Raw genomic sequence first — 18,952 nt, 5'->3', positions numbered from 1 at the left:
ATTAGGATGGGCGTGGTGGCTCACATCTGTAATCCCAGCACTTTGGGAGGCTGAAGTGGGAGAACTGCTTGAGCTCAGGAGCTCAAGACCAACCTGGGTAACAAAGTAAGACCTCATCTCTACAAAAAATTAAAAAGAATTAGCCAGGTGTGGTGCTGTGTGCCTGTGGTCCCAGCTATTTGGGAGGCTGAGGTGAGAGAATCGCTTGAGCCTGGGAGCTCAATGCTGCAGTGGGCTGTGATTGCACCACTGTACTCCAGCCTGGGGGTCAGAGCAAGACCCTGTCTCAAAAGAAAAAAAAAATCCATGAAAATGATAATAAAACATTTTTTTTTTTTTTAAAGAGATGGAGTCTTGCTATGTTATTCAGGCTGGCCTTGAACTCCTGGGCTCAAGCCATCTTCCTCTCTCAGCCTCCTAGATAGCTGGGATCATAGGCATGCACCACTATGTACCACCCAGCTGAAAATGGTAATTTTGTATGATTGAACCTAATATGCTTTTGGATGGAGAAAGAAATATCTCACCCAAAAAGAGGTTAAGAACCTCTGACTATAGGAGATCTGGATACATTCTATTAAAATTTATTTTGTGTAGAGTTTGATAGGAAATGTTAAAAATCTTAAGGCTTTTAAAAATTATTTGATTTATAATTTATATAAAATTTACCTGACTATTTTCAGTGCCATATTATAAAATTTATTTAATGGAATACACTTAAAGACAGATAAGAAAGCCAGTATGAGTCACAGGTTATAATTTTTATATATTCCCATACATATAATCAAAGAACTTCATGTAATTCAGTGTTGAATCTCACTGAAATTCATGCTTAAAGCATGCTGCTATAGAGAATCTCTCCACAATAAGCAGGAAAAGTCATTTTCTTTTCTTTTCTTTTTTTTTTTTTTGGAGACAGGGTCTCGCTCTGTCATCTAGTGGTGCAATCACAGCTCACTGCAACTTCAACCTCCTGGGGCCCAAGCGATCCTCCCACCTCAGCCTCCTGAGTAGCTGGGACTATAGGTGCATGCCACATACCTGGCTAATTAACATTTTTTTTTGTAGAGATGGGCTCTCACTACGTTGCCTAGGCTGGTCTTGAACTCCTGGGCTCAACTGATAGTCCTGCCTCGGCCTCCCAAAGTGATGGGGTTACAGGTGTAAGCCCCATTTTCTAAATTAGGCACCAATGGGGCATCTCTTTCAATCTTATTTGCCATTCATTTCTGTACTTCAGTGTATCCTGTAATGAGGTTACAGCGAATAACGATGACTATACCATAAGAACTAATATACTATGACTTGCTGCATGATGTACTTGGTGCTAGGTGCTTAATGACACATTCTCACAATTATTTTATAGCTACAAAAACAGTTCTTTTATAATCTATATTTTACAGAGGATACAACTAAAGCTCAGTAAAGTAAAATGGTTGCCAAAAACCACACAGCTAAGTAAGTGATGTAGATAGAGTCTGGAACCATGTATATTCTGATTCTAGAGTGTCTACTCTTAATCACTGCATTATCTTTCCAGATACTATAAATACAATAACAATAATATCATAACAGTAACAGTAAGTAAGTGGAGAAGCCAGACTTCCAACCCAGGGTTGTTAGACTCCAAAGTCTGTTTTATTTTTTTAAACTACCATATGATACTTTCTGAACAGTTAAGCTGTAATAAATGAGTTAGAACAGTGAGTTATTGAGACTTTTATAGACAAAGTAAGAGGTCCTAGTCTCTGAAAGATTTCGAGAAAGCTTTTAAAATCTTAGAGTAGAATCAGAGAAAAATCCAGGATGAAAACCAGCATATATTTTCCTAATTAAATATCATGTAATAACTTTCTTTGACTCTTTACAGAAGAGTCAATAAGGAAAAAAAACTATTTGTAGTTGGCTTACCAAATAAAAGAGCCAGTTTTTGCCAAAGATGAAATTACTAAGGTTAAAAAATAAATTAAAAGAGCCAGTTTTGCATCTCTATTTTCAATAATCTTCAAAATTGCTTTTGGAAGTATTAAGTTGTTTTGGGAAATATTCATATTTCCAGATTTTTTTCTCTTTGCTTGGGCAGTTAAAATGGTATTCGAGAACAGAGCCAGATAAGATTCAGATGCCCTTTAATCTTGAGTTTTGCCTTATTCTATGAGTTTTATAAAGTGGTATTGGTAATGCCTTCCTTCCCCTCATTTAGAACAATGAGACAACACAGAGACCTTACATGGTTAAAGCTATCTTCTATTTCCTTTCTTTCTTTTCTTTTCTTTTCTCTCTCTCTCTTTTTCTCTTTCTTTCCCTCCCTCCCTCCCTCCCTCCCTCTCTCTCTCTCTTTTTTTTTTTTAGACAGAGTTTCGCTCTTGTTGACCAGGCTGGAGTGCAATGGCACAATCCCAACTCACTGCAACCTCCGCCTCCCGGGTTCAAGCGATTCTCCTGCCTCAACCTCCTGAGTAGCTGGGATTACAGGCATGTGCCACCACGCCTGGCTAATTTTGTATTTTTAGTAGACACGGGGTTTCTCCATGTTGGTAGGCTGGTCTTGAACTCCCAACCTCAGGTGATCCACCCACCTCGGCCTCCCAAAGTGCTGGGATTACAGGCGTGAGCCACCGCACCAGACCTTCTTTTTCTTTCGTTTTTTTTTTCTTTGAGACAGAGTCTTACTCTGTTGTCCAGGCTGGAGTGCAGTGGTGTGATCGGTTCACTGCAGCCTCTGCCTCCCAGGTTCAAGTGATTTTCATCCCTCAGACACCTGACTAGCTGGGATTACAGACGCATGCCACCATGCCCCACTAATTTTTGTGTTTTTAGTAGAGATGGCATTTTGCCATGTTTCCCAGGCTGGTCCCAAATTCCTGGCCTCAAGTGATCCACCCGCCTTGGCCTCCCAAACTGCTGGGATTACAGATGTGAGCCACTGAGCCCAGCCATTTCTTTATTCAGACTGTACAGCTGCCACTCTGATACTGGGGACTAAGCAATCTTAGACTGAGTGTTAAGAATTTTAGTATTGGCCGGGTGCAGTGGCTCACGCCTGTAATCCTAGCACTTTGGGAGGACGAGGCGGGCGGATCACGAGGTCAGGAGATGGAGACCATCCTGGCTAACATGGTAAAATCCTGTCTCTACTAAAAATACAAAAAAATTAGCCGGGCGTGGCGGCGTGCGCCTGTAGTCCCAGCTGCTGGGGAGGCTGAAGCAGGAGAATGCTGTGAACCTCGGAGGCAGAGCTTGCAGTGAGCCGAGATCGTGCCACTGCACTCCAGCCTGGGTGACAGAGTCAGACTCCATCTCAATTAAAAAAAAAAGACTTTTAGTATTGCTAGTCATAATTCTTTGACTCTTCCTCCCATTTCCCACCTCTTTTAGGTGGAGGTTCCAGTTTACTAAATTGAAACATTTCTTCTGAGAGGATCTGTTCCCTGGATCTACTTAAAAAGCTCAAGGTTAAATGAGAAGGACCTAACCCTTCTCATATAGCCCACCAAGGCTCGTATCAAGAACATTAGATTACTTCCATGATCGCTTTTAATTCTGACAGTCCATGAAACGGTCATAAGGTATGGGTTGATAAGGACATGGTTCTCTAGTATTATAGTTCACCCTAATATATTTTAAATTCTCATTTCTAAGGTTAAGTACTAACCAATCTGCTAATTTCCTCTTGTCTATCTGGTGCAGATCTTGCTGTTGCCTTGATCATAGTGGAAGTCTGATTGTCTGTTAGCTTCTTGATACATCGTTGCCCTGCCACAATATTACAGACCTACAAATGGAAAAAAGTTTTGTACTAGATGTATGTATCTTTTTTTTAGCTCTTACTTAGTGCCAATTACATGTAAAATAAAAATTTAAAATCAACTTCATTAAACCACTTATTTTCAATATGTTAAGTAAAAAGGTAGTAAACAAGACGGCTCTACAGTAATTAAGTATAATTAAGTAAAATGTACAGCAGATGAAGACTGAAAGAAGTATAGTACACCAAAATGTTAACAGTGGTTACACTAGAGCGGTAGGATTATGGATGAACTTGTTTCGTGTTATTTCATTACAGAAAATTTAGAATAAATTAAAACTTAAAAACAGTTCATATTCCAAAATAAATGTTCTGTATGAGGTAAGTTATCGGCCATAAAAGACCCCAAAAGAATCATGAACAACAGGGTATTAATTAGCAGTGTGAAGGCATTACTTCTAGCGGCAGGTAGGTGTGTTTCTGCTCCTGCCCGACTTGCAGACAGGGAAGGTGCGGGTACTTCAGCTGAAGAGTATACTTTTCTCTGAAATACTGCGCTACTGTTCTCTCCACAGTTTGGCCATTTTCTAACTGTAAAGGAAAGCTGAGGAAAAAAAAAATACACATGAACAATTCTCTCCCATTATGAGCCAGAAAAACTCCCAACCCCACTAACTGGAGCAAGCTGCCTCACACCGTCGCTGCTCTGACAAACTTTTCTTACGTTTGATGACTGGCAGGCCTCCTTGTTACATTACAAACACGGTATTTCCGTCTCATTGTTCCACAATGAGTCACTTCAACCTTCAAACCTGTTCCCAACAAGAGAAATGGAGGTTACAGAACTGTCACACGTAAAATATTTATACTTATAAAGCCTGTCCATTACCATAAAAAACTCAATTCTGAACAGACAAAAAATTCTGTGATACAGGCAATATAATATAAACACCAAATTTTACATATAACATTGCTAATAATGGTCACAGTCATGACAGACCTAATGGCAAAATTTTTCCTTACCCCATCAAGCTCTACACATTAAAAAATAAAATCATAAACTTTGCAAAGCCCATAGATCAAGGGCCAGAATCTTCCATTAATAAAAAATCCTGTTTATAATAAATTCAGGTATTTATGCTGGGAGAGGGAAGGAGGAATGAAAGAGGAGATCCAATAATTCTCAAGGTATTCCATAATTTCAAATTATGTGATATTTACCCAGCCCAGTCACCACATACTGATTGAAGATCAGAATTTCATAAAGCTCAAGAAAGAAGCCCTTTAAAGATTTATAAAGCAGGAGAAAAAAAATTCCAGGCATTTTTTAACAGAAGTGACAATTTTATAGAAGTATAATATAGTGCCACAGCTCTTTTCCAATACTATTAAAAATCAAATGCAACCAAAATAATTCCTAAAGTAGACGATCCCTACCCTCTTAAGGAGTCCAGATCCCTTTGAGAATCTGATGTAAGCAATAAACTCTCAGCAAAATGCACATATACATAATTTAGCACGATTTTAGGAGTTCTTGGATCCCTGCAGTCCATCTGTGGACTCTAGGGGTTCAAGGATCCCAGGCCTGCTCTAGAATGTGAAGAAATGGGCTTTGAGCCATTGAGATGAATTTTCTGAAGCAGTGCTGTCAAAGAGAATTTTCTTGAGATGATGGAATGTTCTACATTTATGCTAATATGGTAATCACTAATAACATGTTACTAAGCATAAGAAATGTAGCTGGTGTACCTAAGAAACTGAAAATCTAATATTATTTAGATTTTTTTTTTTTTTTTGAGTTTTTCGCTCTTGTTGCCCAGGTTGGAGTGCAATAATGTGATCTTGGCTCACTGCAACCTCTGTCTCCAGGGTTAATGCGATTCTCCTGCCTCAGCCTCCCAAGTAGCTGGGATTACAGGCACCAGCCGCTACGCCCAGTTAATTTTTGTATTTTTAGTAGAGATGGGGTTTCGCCATGTTGCCCAGGCTGGTCTTGAACTCCTGACCTCAGGTGAACCACCCACCTCGGCCTCCCAAAGTGTTGAGATTACAGGCGTGAGCCACCACACGCGGCCTTTATTTTAATTAATTTAAATGTAAGTAGCTACATGTGGTTAGTGCAGTCTTAGCCTGGAGAAGAGTTAACAGGTACACAGAGGTCACAGATAAGCAACTCCTTTCTAAAGTCTGGCCTATAGACTCCAAAGGATAAAGTCCAAAATGGGGTAGATGGAGAACAACTTTTAGTTCCCTGATAATATTGATGGTTATTACTCTTTGTCGTATTTCTCTTTCATATTTGTGATTCCTATACTGCAGTGATTCTTAGCCAGAGGCCAATCTGTCCCCCAGGGGACATTTGGCAATGTCTGGAGACAAATTGATAGGTATGGCCGGAGATGCTACTGCTTTCTATTGAGTAGAGGCCAGGGATAGTATGAAATATCCTGTAATGCACAGAACAGCCCTACCCCTATCCCAACAAAGAATTTTCCAGCCCAAAATGTCAACGCCGCTGAGGCTGAGAATGCCTGCTACGGTAAAATTTATTTTCTTACCTAACTGCTACCTGCAATTACGTAAGAAAATTAGTAACAAACACAAAGCTCAATCATATAAATGATATTTTCTTCTGATAGATCAGAACAAATTAAGATGTTACATGGACTCGGTATCCATCCCTGTACCAGATTGGTATGGGTTTGTTTTTCTTTGGAAGTGCTCCTCCTTGAATCAGTGAGTAGTAATTTTTCATTACAACTACCTTTATAAAACAAAAATGTCAGATCAACTAGAGAATTACTGTCTTTATATTATAAAGGAGACTAGAAAATAAAATACTATCGAAGGAGGATCTTAAAAGAAGGAAATACTAATAATATGAAGAAACAAGATGTAAAAATATTATGTTCAGGGGAGGACACAATAGAAAAGTCTAAAACAAATTTCTGTTATTTGCACCACTTAGCAATTTATTTTCAACTCGTCCCCTTGAATTAAAAAAATATTAATAAGGTTCTCCAAGCCTATAAAGCTTTTACTAAAAATAAGTTGGCGCATATATAGATATATATATATATATGGTACTTATAACATGTATTTTCCCCAGTATTTCTGCTGTTTAACTATCATGAGTTACTGGATAAAGAAACCACCCCAAAGTTATTATTAAATATTTAGGTACAAGTTCAACTGGAATAAGATGAATATACTAAGAAAATCTATTCTTTATTGCATACTTTGTGTCATTATTTAACAGCTAGCATCAAATTCTTCATACCAGCTAAAAAACCCAAAGATACAGAGAGAACACAAAACTCTTATTCTCTTGGGTTACTGTAGTAGGAATACATGACGTACTTTATTGAGCCTTCTTTAAAAAAAAAAAAAGCCCTATTTTACTTGGAATGAAGAAAAAAATAATCAGTTTGTCAATTGGATCCAATCCAGATTTTTCCACCCCCAAACTAGGATCATAGGTACCTAAGAATTAGACCAAAATCTAGGCGCTAGCAAAAAGTTGAAATTTTTAAAAAGTGGACTAGATCATTCTCTGCCCGGGTCCCTCCCCAAACCCTCCATCCAACCAAAAAAAAACACTTTTGGCTTTAATAAATATTTAGCCTATAAACTTGGCTTTACCTTCACTATAACATCAACTTTATTATGCTTTCTAGTCATTTTTTCAGTCATTTCTTTGGGCCCCTGAGCAGTTGAAGTTAAGATCGAGTCCATGCTCTTCGGGCAGCAGTTGAATCCTTGTTCTGTACATCTTGTATTTTCTGTGATAGAGTGGTGATATGAGTTGATTGCATAGTTACCGCAAAATAATGTAAGTGACTTCATGATATCAGAGGTGGTAACTAAGCAGCAACTCCACTGGAAACCATGGCATTTAGATGACCACACATTAATGGTAGATAATGCACTAACCTCCTGACAACGCTAGCTGTGCAGTTAATACAGATTATGAAAGGACAATGGTATGGTTGCAAAACAGTTACATAAACAGTTTCTTACTTTGGCATTTAAATAACTTGAGGTAAATGGATGCTTATTTTCGAAGCAGGGTGGATCTTCCTTTTAATGTTTTATTACAATGACTATCTCTCTCTTGGTTACTGAATGGCAAAGAAGGAATGATTACTGGAGCAAGCAGAATGTATTAAACTACTCTAATTGATTTGGGGGAACTGAAAGATGTTCAGTGAACAAACTTAAATGCTTCATTCAAACCACAAGCTGAAAATTATCTGCAATAAATAGGTAAAATCTTAAAAACAACATAATTATTTCTGGCTATTTAAGATCTAACAATATAAATAGAATTTATCCTACTCATTCTGATTAGAGAGTATCAGACTAAATATCTATAAAATACAGATTTCAGAACACTATTAAAATTATTTTTTATTTTTATTTTTGGGCAGCCACGTAGAGATGAATTTATCTGAGTTAAATGTACACATGATGCAACAGCACTGTACAAATTTTAGTTACTAAGTATAATAGATAAGATCAACAGTCAACTCTATAACTTATATTAAATAACTATAATTCTGGAACAACACATGAAACAGGCTAGCCCCACATTTATACATTTTTAAAGGACTAAAATAAATAACTATCATTTCAGAAAAATAAGGAAGTCATTATATTAGAATATGTTCAAAGAATAATTCTAGTTCTAAAATAACAAATATTTTTGGAGTGAGCTTCCTACCTTTAACAGTATTACTAAAGCATTTTCCCATGAGACTTTCTTATCCCTTCAGCTAGTAAGGGAAAGTATAAACAAAAAATTAGCTGGTAGTGATACTAACTCCATTACTTGGCATTTCTTTCAAATACCACCTAAGATGTTATAGTAATGAATTTAATGTAATATTTTATTTTATAATTGATGTATAGTTTTACTGGTTACATTACATAGATTTTAATTGTATAAGAAAACATTTTAATAAAAGGTTGTTATATCCATGCATTTTATAGTTAAGTTGTGCTAAATGCTAATTAATTCACCTTTTATCTCTTTGGTGAATTTTACCCGATGAGAATCAGTCAGAGGTCTTGGTTGTTCATCAATATTATGAATATCAAGAACTTCACACATGAACTGAATTACAGGTTGTGCTTTGTAGAAGGCAGTGGCAGAAACTAAGAAGAAAAAGACAAATAATACAAATTAATGTTTCCCTAAAAAATTCAGAAACTTCATCTTAGGCTCCAAGATAACTATCTATAGAGTTAAAATGATCCCTTATGCACATTTATGTACATACCAATTTCCAAAATTAAGCAGTTTTAATTTGACCTCTGAGGCACAAATACAAAATGGCCAAATACTATACAGTTTTTATAATCTATCTCTTTCATCATGAGTAACTGATTCATTCCATTCTCTATAGAGAAGTGCTCTGGGTGAGACAAGGCTTGTAAGAGACAAAGAAGGCTGGAGCCCCATGGCAGATGAGATGGTTAGGTATTATTTCTTTTTTTCTTTTTAAAATAGAAACAAGGTCTCACTGTATTGCTCAGGCTGGTTTCCAACTCCTGAGCTCAAGCGATCCTCCCGCCTCAGCCTCCCAAAGTGATAGGATTACAGGTGTTAGCCATCACGCCTGGCCAGTATTATTTCTTAAACAAGGCTTTCTATGCCACCCTAGACTGTCTATTCTAAAGAGAGTTTTCCCTGTCTTGTAATGATTTGAAAAAACAGTGGTATTAGTCATTGGTGCTAAATCTAAGCTATATATATATATAGCTTTTTTTTTTTTTTTTTTTTTTTTTGAGACTGACTTTCACTCGTTTCCCAGTCTAGAGTGCAATGGCACAATCTTGGCTCACTGCAACCTCCGCCTCCCGGGTTCAAGCGACTCTCCTGCCTCAGCCTCTCGAGTAGCTGGAACTACAGGCATGCACCACCACATCCGGCCAGTTTAGCACTTCTAGTGGAGACGGGGTTTCTCCGTGTTGGTCAGGCTGGTCTCGAACTCCTGACCTCAGGTGATCTGCCTGCCTCGGCCTCCCAAAGTGCTGGGATTACAGGCATGAGCTGCTGCGCTCAGCCTACAGATACTAATATTAAGGGTTAACTGTCCAATATTATTGAGCAATGAGTGGTTTTTTAACAGTCAACCAGTAAGATTTCTTAACCATGGGTTTTGGCACTAGAAGAGTTTCACCAATGGTTAGCAGATCACCATCACTCATTTCTTAGACACATACTTATTAATGGCTATTATGTGTTACACAGGCACTGGGGATACAACAAAAAGTAAAACCATAAGACAGTAAGTTGCATGTTATCATGTTATTTTTCTACTCAAAAAAAAAAAAAAAAAAACATGCCCACTGTCTGTTCAGCTAAGTGTAAACTTTATTTATTTATTTATTTATTTTTTAGACAGAGTCTCACTCTGTCGCCCAGGCCGGAGTGCAATGGCGTGATCTCAGCCTACTGCAACCTCCCCCTCCCAGGTTCAAGCAATTCTCCAGCCTCAGCCTCCTGAGTAGCTGGGACTACAGGTGCCCATCACCACACCCGGCTAATTTTTGTATTTTTAGTAGAGACAAGGTTTTACCATGTTGGCCAGGCTGGATGGCTCACTCCTGTAATCGCAGCACTTTGGGAGGCCGAGGCGGAAGGATCACAAGGTCAGGAGTGTAAACTTTTTATGTGGGGATCTTTCTCTTGCTTTCCTTGGTTTAGCATTAAATGTCTTCCATAAAATGTTCCTTCCCTCTGGGAGGATATTTTCAAAGCTTTAACAGTAGTTCTCTCTGGATAAATGTGGGTGGTGAGGCTACTGTGGGTATTTTATTTTCTTTAAAGTATTTTTGGCTGGGCACGGTGGCTCACACCTGTAATCCCAGCACTTTGGGAGGCCGAGGTGGGTGGACTGCCTGAGCTCAGAAGTTCAAAACCAGCCCGGGCAACATGGTGAAACCCCATCTCTACTGAAAATACAAAAAAATTAGCCGGACGTAGTGGCGTGTGCCTGTAATCCCAGCTACTCAGGAGGCTGAGGCATGAGAATCGCTTGAACTTGGGACGCCAAGGTTGCAGTGAGCCGAGATCACGCCACTGCACTCCAGCCTGGGTGACAGAGTGAGATTCTGTCCCAAAAAAAAAAAAAAAAAAAAAAAAGGTTATCTTGGCTAGGTACAGTGGCTCACACCTGTAATCCCAGCAGTTTGGGAGCACAAGGTGGAGTTCAAGATCAGCCTGGCCAACATGGTGAAACCCCATCTCTATTAAAAAAATACAAAAATTAGCTGTGTGTGGTGGCACATGCCTGTAATCCCAGCTACTCAGAAGGCTAAGGCCAGAGAATCACTTGAACCCATGAGGCGAAGGTTGCAGTGAACCGAGATTGCGCCACTACACTCCAGCCTGGGTGACAGAGCAAGACATTTCATCTCAAAAAAAAATTTTTTTAAATATATTTTTTACTAAGAAAAAACATTTTTATCTTTATAACTTCATTTTTTGGTACTGAGTGCATACTGCTTTTTACTTCTTTATTACACAAATAATACATGAATAAAGTTTAATCATAAAAACTGAAACAATACAGAGATATACAAAGTAAAGACCCTCTCTAGTCTGAATCTCCCCCCTCCAATATCTCTAATAAGTAACCATTGTTAGTGCTTAGGTATGTATACATCCTCTCCTTTTAATATGCACTTAGATTTGTCAGAAAGGTGATTAAAAAACAAAAATACTAATTTACAAAGATAAAAATGTCGGAATAACTTTTTAGATGAAATCAGATGATAAACGTTCTATGACTCATCATGATTTTAAAAATTAACAATACGTCTTAGAGAGCTTTTCATGTCAGTACACCCTTTAATTGCTGCACACTATGTTACAGCATAGGTGCATGATAATTAAGTAAATAGGTACTCCCTTCCCCTCTTAATAAAAAAGAACACAAATAGTAAAACATCGGAAACACTATACTGTGCCTTGTATGTACTAATATGAAACTATATCATTCTTTCTCATAGCTGCAAGATATCCCATTGTATGAATGTACTTCATGTCCCCTAAGGGAGAGTTATGGGTTGTTTTTTACTATTACAAGCAATATTCCAATGAATGTTCCTGTGCATGTGTGTGTGTTTGTGTACGTATGTGTGTGTATTTATTTTTTTTTGGTATACATCCATGAGTACTTATTTTTTATTTTTATTTATTTATTCATTTATTTTTGAGACAGAGTCTCCCTCTGTAACCCAGGCTGGAGTGCGGTGGCGTGATCTCGGCTCACTGCAACCTCTGCCTCCCAGGTTCAGGCAATTCTCGTGCCTCAGCCTTCCAAGAGCTGGAATTACAGGCACGTGCCACAACACCCGGCTAATTTTTTAATTTTTAGTGGAGACGGGGTTTCACCATGTTGGCCAGGCTGGTCTCAAACTCCTGGCCTCAACTGATCCACCCGCCTTGGCCTCCCAAAGTGCTGGGATTACAGGCGTGAGCCACCGCGCCTGGCCCATGAGTATTTCTGTGGAAAAGATAAGAGAAATCAATACTCACTGCTAAACTTCCATCCAAATAAACTTTAGAAACATTTCCAGTTTCTAACTAATTAAAAAAAAAAAAAAAGAGACTGTTAAGAATGTAACAGTATTCTGGGTATCTTATTCAAATCCATAATAGTTTTAAATATATATACATTATGTTCTTCTACTGAAAAATGTTGGAATATTATTGTGCACAAAAAGGAAGGCTGACAGGATACATATCAAATTTAAGTTATATGTTTATAATGCTTAAGTTCTTAAGCACATATTGATCTGGGTTAATTTTTAAAAAGTAAATGAAAAATAAATAGATAGTGAATAATATGCTTATTTTGCCTTTCTTTTAATCCTACAGGTAAAATTTATTCATTGGATTGCTATAACACCAGCATTCACAACTAATATTTCAGATACCACAAAGTTGTAATTACTTGTAACTACTAAACAAACATGCTAGAATTATTTCTCTTATTTAATCCTCTTCTACTATTTTTCCTTGTTTATTCCACTACACTCTGAATCATTTTACTGTTGACCATCTTCTCTACAGGAAGGTGGGCATTTGAGGTAAAAATTAAATTTAGTAATAAAAAACTCATAAAGAATGGGTTGAAATCAGCAAATATAGTTTTGAATTAGGAATAAATTTCAATGATCAAATATTTGCTTTTCTGTCCCTTGGATGAATTCTTAATATTTAATAAACCTACATATATATGTCGTTTATTCCTTCTTTCCCTTTCACAAATTAGCTAGTACTGAAAAATGTTTACATTTAACATTTTAAAAATCTATCAATAAAATATACTACATTAACATGTTACAGGAAATAAGCATATAATCATTTCCATAGATGGCAGTCCCCAAAAAGCAAGCATTTGATAAAATTCAGCGCTGAAGCAAATACTCTTATTGTACCAGGACGAGAAGGGAACTTCCCTAATCTGGTAAAAGTTATTTACCAAAACTTAATGGTATTACAACCTGGCAGATACATAAAAAAGAAAAAAAAAACTCCATGGTGAATTCAACTTCATTGTACAGGAAGTTCCAGCTAGCATAGCAAAGCAAATTAGGAGAATAAAAAGTTAAAAGGTTGGAAAGAGAGAAACAAAATTATTACTCTTCACAACATTAATTGTGTGCATAGAAAACCCAATAAAATCTATGGACAAATTACAGAATTAATATTTCGGCAATGTTGCTAGATTTAAGGTCTACATATAAAAATAAATTATATTCTTATACACTAGCAACCTACTTAAAATGTAATTTAAAAATATACCACTTATGATCACAACAAAAAACATAAGGCATTTGAGATGAAATCTAAACAAAAGGTGTATAAGACCTATGGAAGTAACAAGTATCTCTGTTATTGAAAAATACTACAGAAGATCGAATAAATGGAGTAATACACCCTATTCATGTAAATTATCCCCAAATTAATCTTCAATCACAACTTCAGTCAAAGTATCAACAGGATGTAATCCTCTCTCCCCCTGGAACTTAAGATACTATAATTAACATGAAAACACAATGAAACAAGAATAGCCACAAGTCTTTATTTTTTTTAGACGGAGTCTTGCTCTGTTGGCCAGGCTGCTGGAGTGCAGTGGTGTAATCTCAGCTAACTGCAACCTCTGTCTCCCAGGTTCAAGCTATTCTCCTGCCTCAGCCTCCCAAGTAGCTGGGATTACGGGCATGTGCCACCATGCCCAGCTAATTTTTTTGTATTTTTAGTAGAGACGGAGTTCTCCGTGTTGGCCAGGCTGGTCTCAAACTTCTGACCTCAGGCGATCCACCTGCTTTGGCCTCCCAAAGTGCTGGGACTACAGGCATGAGCCACCGCGCCCAGCCAACAATTCTTAAGAATAAGGTCTGCTCTAGCATTCATCAAGATTTGTTATAATCCTATTCAAATAAAGAGACTGTGGGGCTAGACACATAGAACAGGCTTGAAAGCCTACCTCATACTATATACATACACAAATTCCTATTCAGAGAACTAAATATGAAAAGGAAAACTAACATTTATTGAAAAATGTAGGATATCTTTATGGTCTTAAAAGTCTTAAAAGTAAGGAAGAATTTATTCAGCACAATACAAAAACTATAAACCATGAAAACTATAAGAAAAAAGACACCATAAATAAAACAAAGAAATAAAGCTAAAGATTGATAGAGGATATATACACAATATGTTTAACAAATGCTTAGTATCTAGAATATGTATAGAGCTCCTACAAATCAAAATAAAACAATAAAAAGTGGCAAAGGACATGAGCAAACATTTCATAGAAGACAAAGAGAAATATATACTAAAACAATATCAACCTATCATTTTATACCAATCAAGATGAGAAAAAACTTTTAAGGGTAACAAGCTGAAAATAAGCCAATGGAAGAATGAAAGCTCTCAGACTGTAGGAATATAAACTGATAAAGTCACTTAGGAAAGGAAGTGGAATATATAATAAATTGGAAGCTGTATATAATTTTCAACCCAGCACTTCTGTTACAGTGGAATATATACTCTAGAGAAATTCCCGTCTCCAAAAGGAGACATGAATAAGAATGCTCATATCCTTATTGTAGCATTATTTGTAAGAGTAAAAAGAATGGAAACAACCTAAATATGTGTCAACATATTTGGATATTTTGTACTATAAACTGGATGGATAAATTGTACTATACTCATATAATTAAAATTAATGAGCAGCCACTAGAACTCAGATAAATAAAAGAGAAAGAATGGACATTACTTGAGGGGAGTTTAGGGGAAAATGTATCTAGATAACTATAACTAGGGAAAAGAAATTTACCAAAATAGACTAATGTTCAAAATACCAGTGGGATAATATTTCAATTCATAAACATAATACAGCTCTGAATGTATTAAGGTCATTTAAATTCCACTAAGGTTGTATAATATACTCTAAAACTCATATATATTTTATTAGATTTATTTAGAATTGATAAACAAATTTCTGTTTCTTATTTTGGGAGGCCGAGGCAGGTGGATCAACTGAGGTCAGGAGTTCGAGACCAGCCTGGCCAACATGGTGAAACCCTGTCTCTACTAAAAGTACAAAAATTAGCTGGGCGTGGTGGCAGGTGCGTGTAATCCTGGATACTCAGGAGGCTGAGGCAGGAGAATTGCTTGAACACAGGAGGAGGAGGTTGCAGTGAGCCGAGATCACGCCACTGCACTCCAGCCTGGGCGACAGATGGAGACTACGTCTCAAATCAACCCCAGAGAATACAGATGCTCCTTGACTTAAAATGGGATTACATCCTAATAAACACATCATAATTTGAAAATATTGTTAAGGCGAAAATGCTTTTAATACATCTAAACTACTCAACACTACAGGTAGCTTGGCCTACCTTAAATGTGCTCAGAACACTTACATGAGCCTACAGTTGGACAAAATCATCTGGCAACACAGTACACTGTACCCTTGTGATCACATGGCCGACTAGAAGCTGTGGTTTGCTGCTGCTGTGCAACATTTTGAGAGAATATTGTCCCATAAATACAATTTCTACTGAAGACATGCTACTTTTGCACCATCGTAAAGTTGAAAAATCGGAAGTCAAGCCATTCTAAGTTGAGGACTGGGTTTAACTTTAAAATAAACAGCCAAACTATTTTTCTTTCTTTTTTTTTTTTTATTATTGCTGTTGTTGAGATGGAGTCTCGCTCTGTCACCCAGGCTGGAGTGCAGTGGCATGATCTCAGCTCACTCCAACCTCCACCTCCCAGGTTCCAGCGATTCTCCCACCTCAGCCTCCCGAGTAGCTGCGATTACAGGCACATGTCACCACACCCGTCTAATGTTTTCTATTTTTAGTAGAGATGGGTTTTCACCATGTTGGCCAGGCTGGTCTTGAACTCCTGACCTCAAGCGATCTGCCTGTCTAGGCCTCCCAAACTGCTGAGATTACAGGCGAGAGCCACTGCATCTGGCCACCAAACTATTTTTCAAAGTACTTGTACCATTTTGCACTCCTACAATTTCTAGTTGCTCCAAATCTCTGTCAACGTTATTTTCAGTTTTTTAAATTAAATTTAGTCAATCTAGTACGTATGGGTGGTATCTCATTGTGGTTCTTTTTGAATTTCCTGAATGGACAACGATGTTCTGCATCTTCTCAAGGGCTCACTGACCATTCACATATATCTTTTTTTTTTTTTTTGAGATGGAGTTTTGCTAGTCGCCCAGGCTGGAGTGCGACGGTGCAATCTCGGCTCACTGCAACCTCTGCTGCCTGGGTTCAAGCAATTCTCCTGCCTCAGCCTCCTGAGTAGCTGGGACTACAGGTGACCGCCACCACGCCCGGCTAATTTTTGTACTTTTAGTAGAGATGGGGTTTCACCATGTTGGTTGGGCTGGTCTCGAACTCCTGACATCAGGTGATCTGCCTGCCTCGGCCTCCCAAAGTGCTGGGATTACAGGTGTGAGCCACTGCACCCGACCACACATATTCTTTTGTGAAGTATGTGATTTTTACTACTACTTTTTTTCTATTTCTTACTGAGTTATGTACATCTTTCATAAATTCTGGACATAAGTGTTGTTCTGTTACGTTTTGCAAATGTGTTGTCTCAGCTGTAGCTTTTTTTTTTTTTTTTTTTTTTTTGCTCTGTTGCCCTGGCAGAAATACAGTGGTGATAATAATTACTGCAACCTCTAACTCCTGGGCTCAAGTAATCTTCTCACCTCATCCTCCTAAGAAGCTGGGAATAGGGGCATGCACCACCATGCTCAGCTAATTAAAAAAATTTTTTTGCTATGTTGCCCAGGCTGGTCTCAAACTCCTGGCCTCAAGCGATTCTCTTGCCTAGACCTCCCAGTGTTGGGATTACAGGTGTGAGCCAGTGCGCCTGGCTGCCTCGTCATTTTCTTCATGGTGTTCTCAAAAGGAGAAGCTTGTAATTGCACTGGTTGTCAATTTATTAAGAAATCCTAGCCAGGTGCAGTGGTTTATGCCTGTAATCCCAGCACTTTGGGAGGCCTAGGTGGGTGCATCACTTGAGGTCAGGGAGTTCGAGACCAGCCTGGCCAACATGGTAAAACCTCGTCTCTACTAAAAATACAAAAATTACCCAGGCGTGGTGGCATGCACCTGTGGTCCCAGCTACTCAGGAGGCTGAGGTGGGGGAATCGCTTGGACTCGGGAGGCAGAGGTTGCAGTGAGCCAAGATCAAGCCACTGCACTCCAGTCCAGGTAATAGGGAGATCCTGTCTTGAAAGAAGAAAAAAATCTTTGCCTCGTCCAAGATCATGAATATTTTTCCCATTTTCTCTTGGAAATTTACCATTTTTATCCTGGGATAAACTCTGAATTAAATTTTCTGTGTGGTGTTAAGTAGACTTAATTTTTTTATACAAATATCCAGTTGTTGTATCACTTATTGAGAAGACTAACCTTTTTGGCATTCTATTATGTTGGGCCCTTTGTCAAAAATCAACCAGCCACATTAGTGGGTCTATTCTGGTAGCTATTCTGTAACCTGACAATCTTCACCCCAGTATCACTGTTTTGATTTCAGTAGTTTTATAGCACGTCTTGAAAACAGGTAGTATAAATCCACCAACTTCGTTCTTCTTTAAAAGATTTTTTGGCTCTTCAAAATAGAAATGTTAAGTTCTTTGTACCAGCATATAAATCTTAGAATCAGCTTGACAATTATATATATATACGTATATATATGTATATATATACGTATATATATACGTATATACGTATATATATACATATATATATATGTATATATATATACGTATATACGTATATATATATATTTTTTGAGACAGTGTGTTGCTCTGTCGCCCAGGCTGGAGTGCAGTGGTGATATCTCGGCTCACTGCAACCTCTGCCTCTTGGGTTCAAGCAATTCTCCTGCCTCAGCCTCCCGAGTAGCTGGGACTACAGGCACACGTCACCATGCCCGGCTAATTTTTTTTGCATTTTAGTAGAGATGGGGTTTCACCGTGTTGCCTAGGCTGGTTGCAAACTCCTGAGCTCAGACAATCCACCTACCTCGGCCTCCCAAAGTAAGTCTGATGGGATTTCTATTGTATTGAGTTTATAGATCAATTTGGGGAGAATGAAATTCTTAACAATTTGAGACTTCTGGTCCAAGAACACCTCTTTACCTTCCTTGCCTTTCTTAGTAATGCTTTGTAGCTTTCAGCGTGGGGGCCATGCACATCTTTACATTTATTCCTAAAAATTATGTTTTATGTTATGAATGGCACTTACATTTTTTTTTCATTTCAATTGTTGAATGCTGGTATTGTTATAGTGCTAGTATTCATTTTTGTATATGCAGTTAGCATCCTGTGACCTCACTAAATTCATTATTAATTCTAATAATTTTAATGGGGTTTTGGTAGATTCTTTAATGTAGCGTATTATGTCTTCTACAAAGAGATAGTTTTATTTCTTCCTTTACAAATTATGCCTTTTCCTTTTCTTGCTTTGCCACTGCCTGGGACCTCTAGTATGATTACTAAATAATGAGAGCAAGCATCCTTGCCTTGTTCTTGAATTTAGAGCAAAAGCATACAATCTCTTCACCACAGAAGTATGATGATGCCTGTACGCTTTTCTAAGTGTTTTTAATTAGCTGAAACATTTCCTTTTATTGCTAGTTTG

General features: G+C 37.8%; 1 protein-coding gene across 2 annotated transcripts in view; it reads right to left on the bottom strand.

Annotated features, from left to right (window-relative positions):
* The window catches only part of AGO3 (argonaute RISC catalytic component 3), a 141,536-nt gene that overhangs the window by 58,863 nt on the left and 63,721 nt on the right, over positions 1-18,952 (bottom strand). For both annotated transcript variants that reach the window (XM_030823419.1, XM_030823420.1), the window contains 4 exons: positions 8,771-8,905; positions 4,473-4,560; positions 4,205-4,352; positions 3,656-3,775 (listed from right to left, as the gene is read on the bottom strand). In XM_030823419.1, coding sequence (XP_030679279.1) covers positions 3,656-3,775; positions 4,205-4,352; positions 4,473-4,560; positions 8,771-8,905 — 491 coding nt within the window. The remainder of the gene's footprint in view (positions 1-3,655; positions 3,776-4,204; positions 4,353-4,472; positions 4,561-8,770; positions 8,906-18,952) is intronic.

The sequence above is a fragment of the Nomascus leucogenys genome, chromosome 12 (genome assembly GCF_006542625.1).
Source record: "Nomascus leucogenys isolate Asia chromosome 12, Asia_NLE_v1, whole genome shotgun sequence".
Classification (NCBI taxonomy): Eukaryota; Metazoa; Chordata; class Mammalia; order Primates; family Hylobatidae; genus Nomascus; species Nomascus leucogenys.
This window is presented reverse-complemented; position numbering and strand designations above follow the sequence as displayed.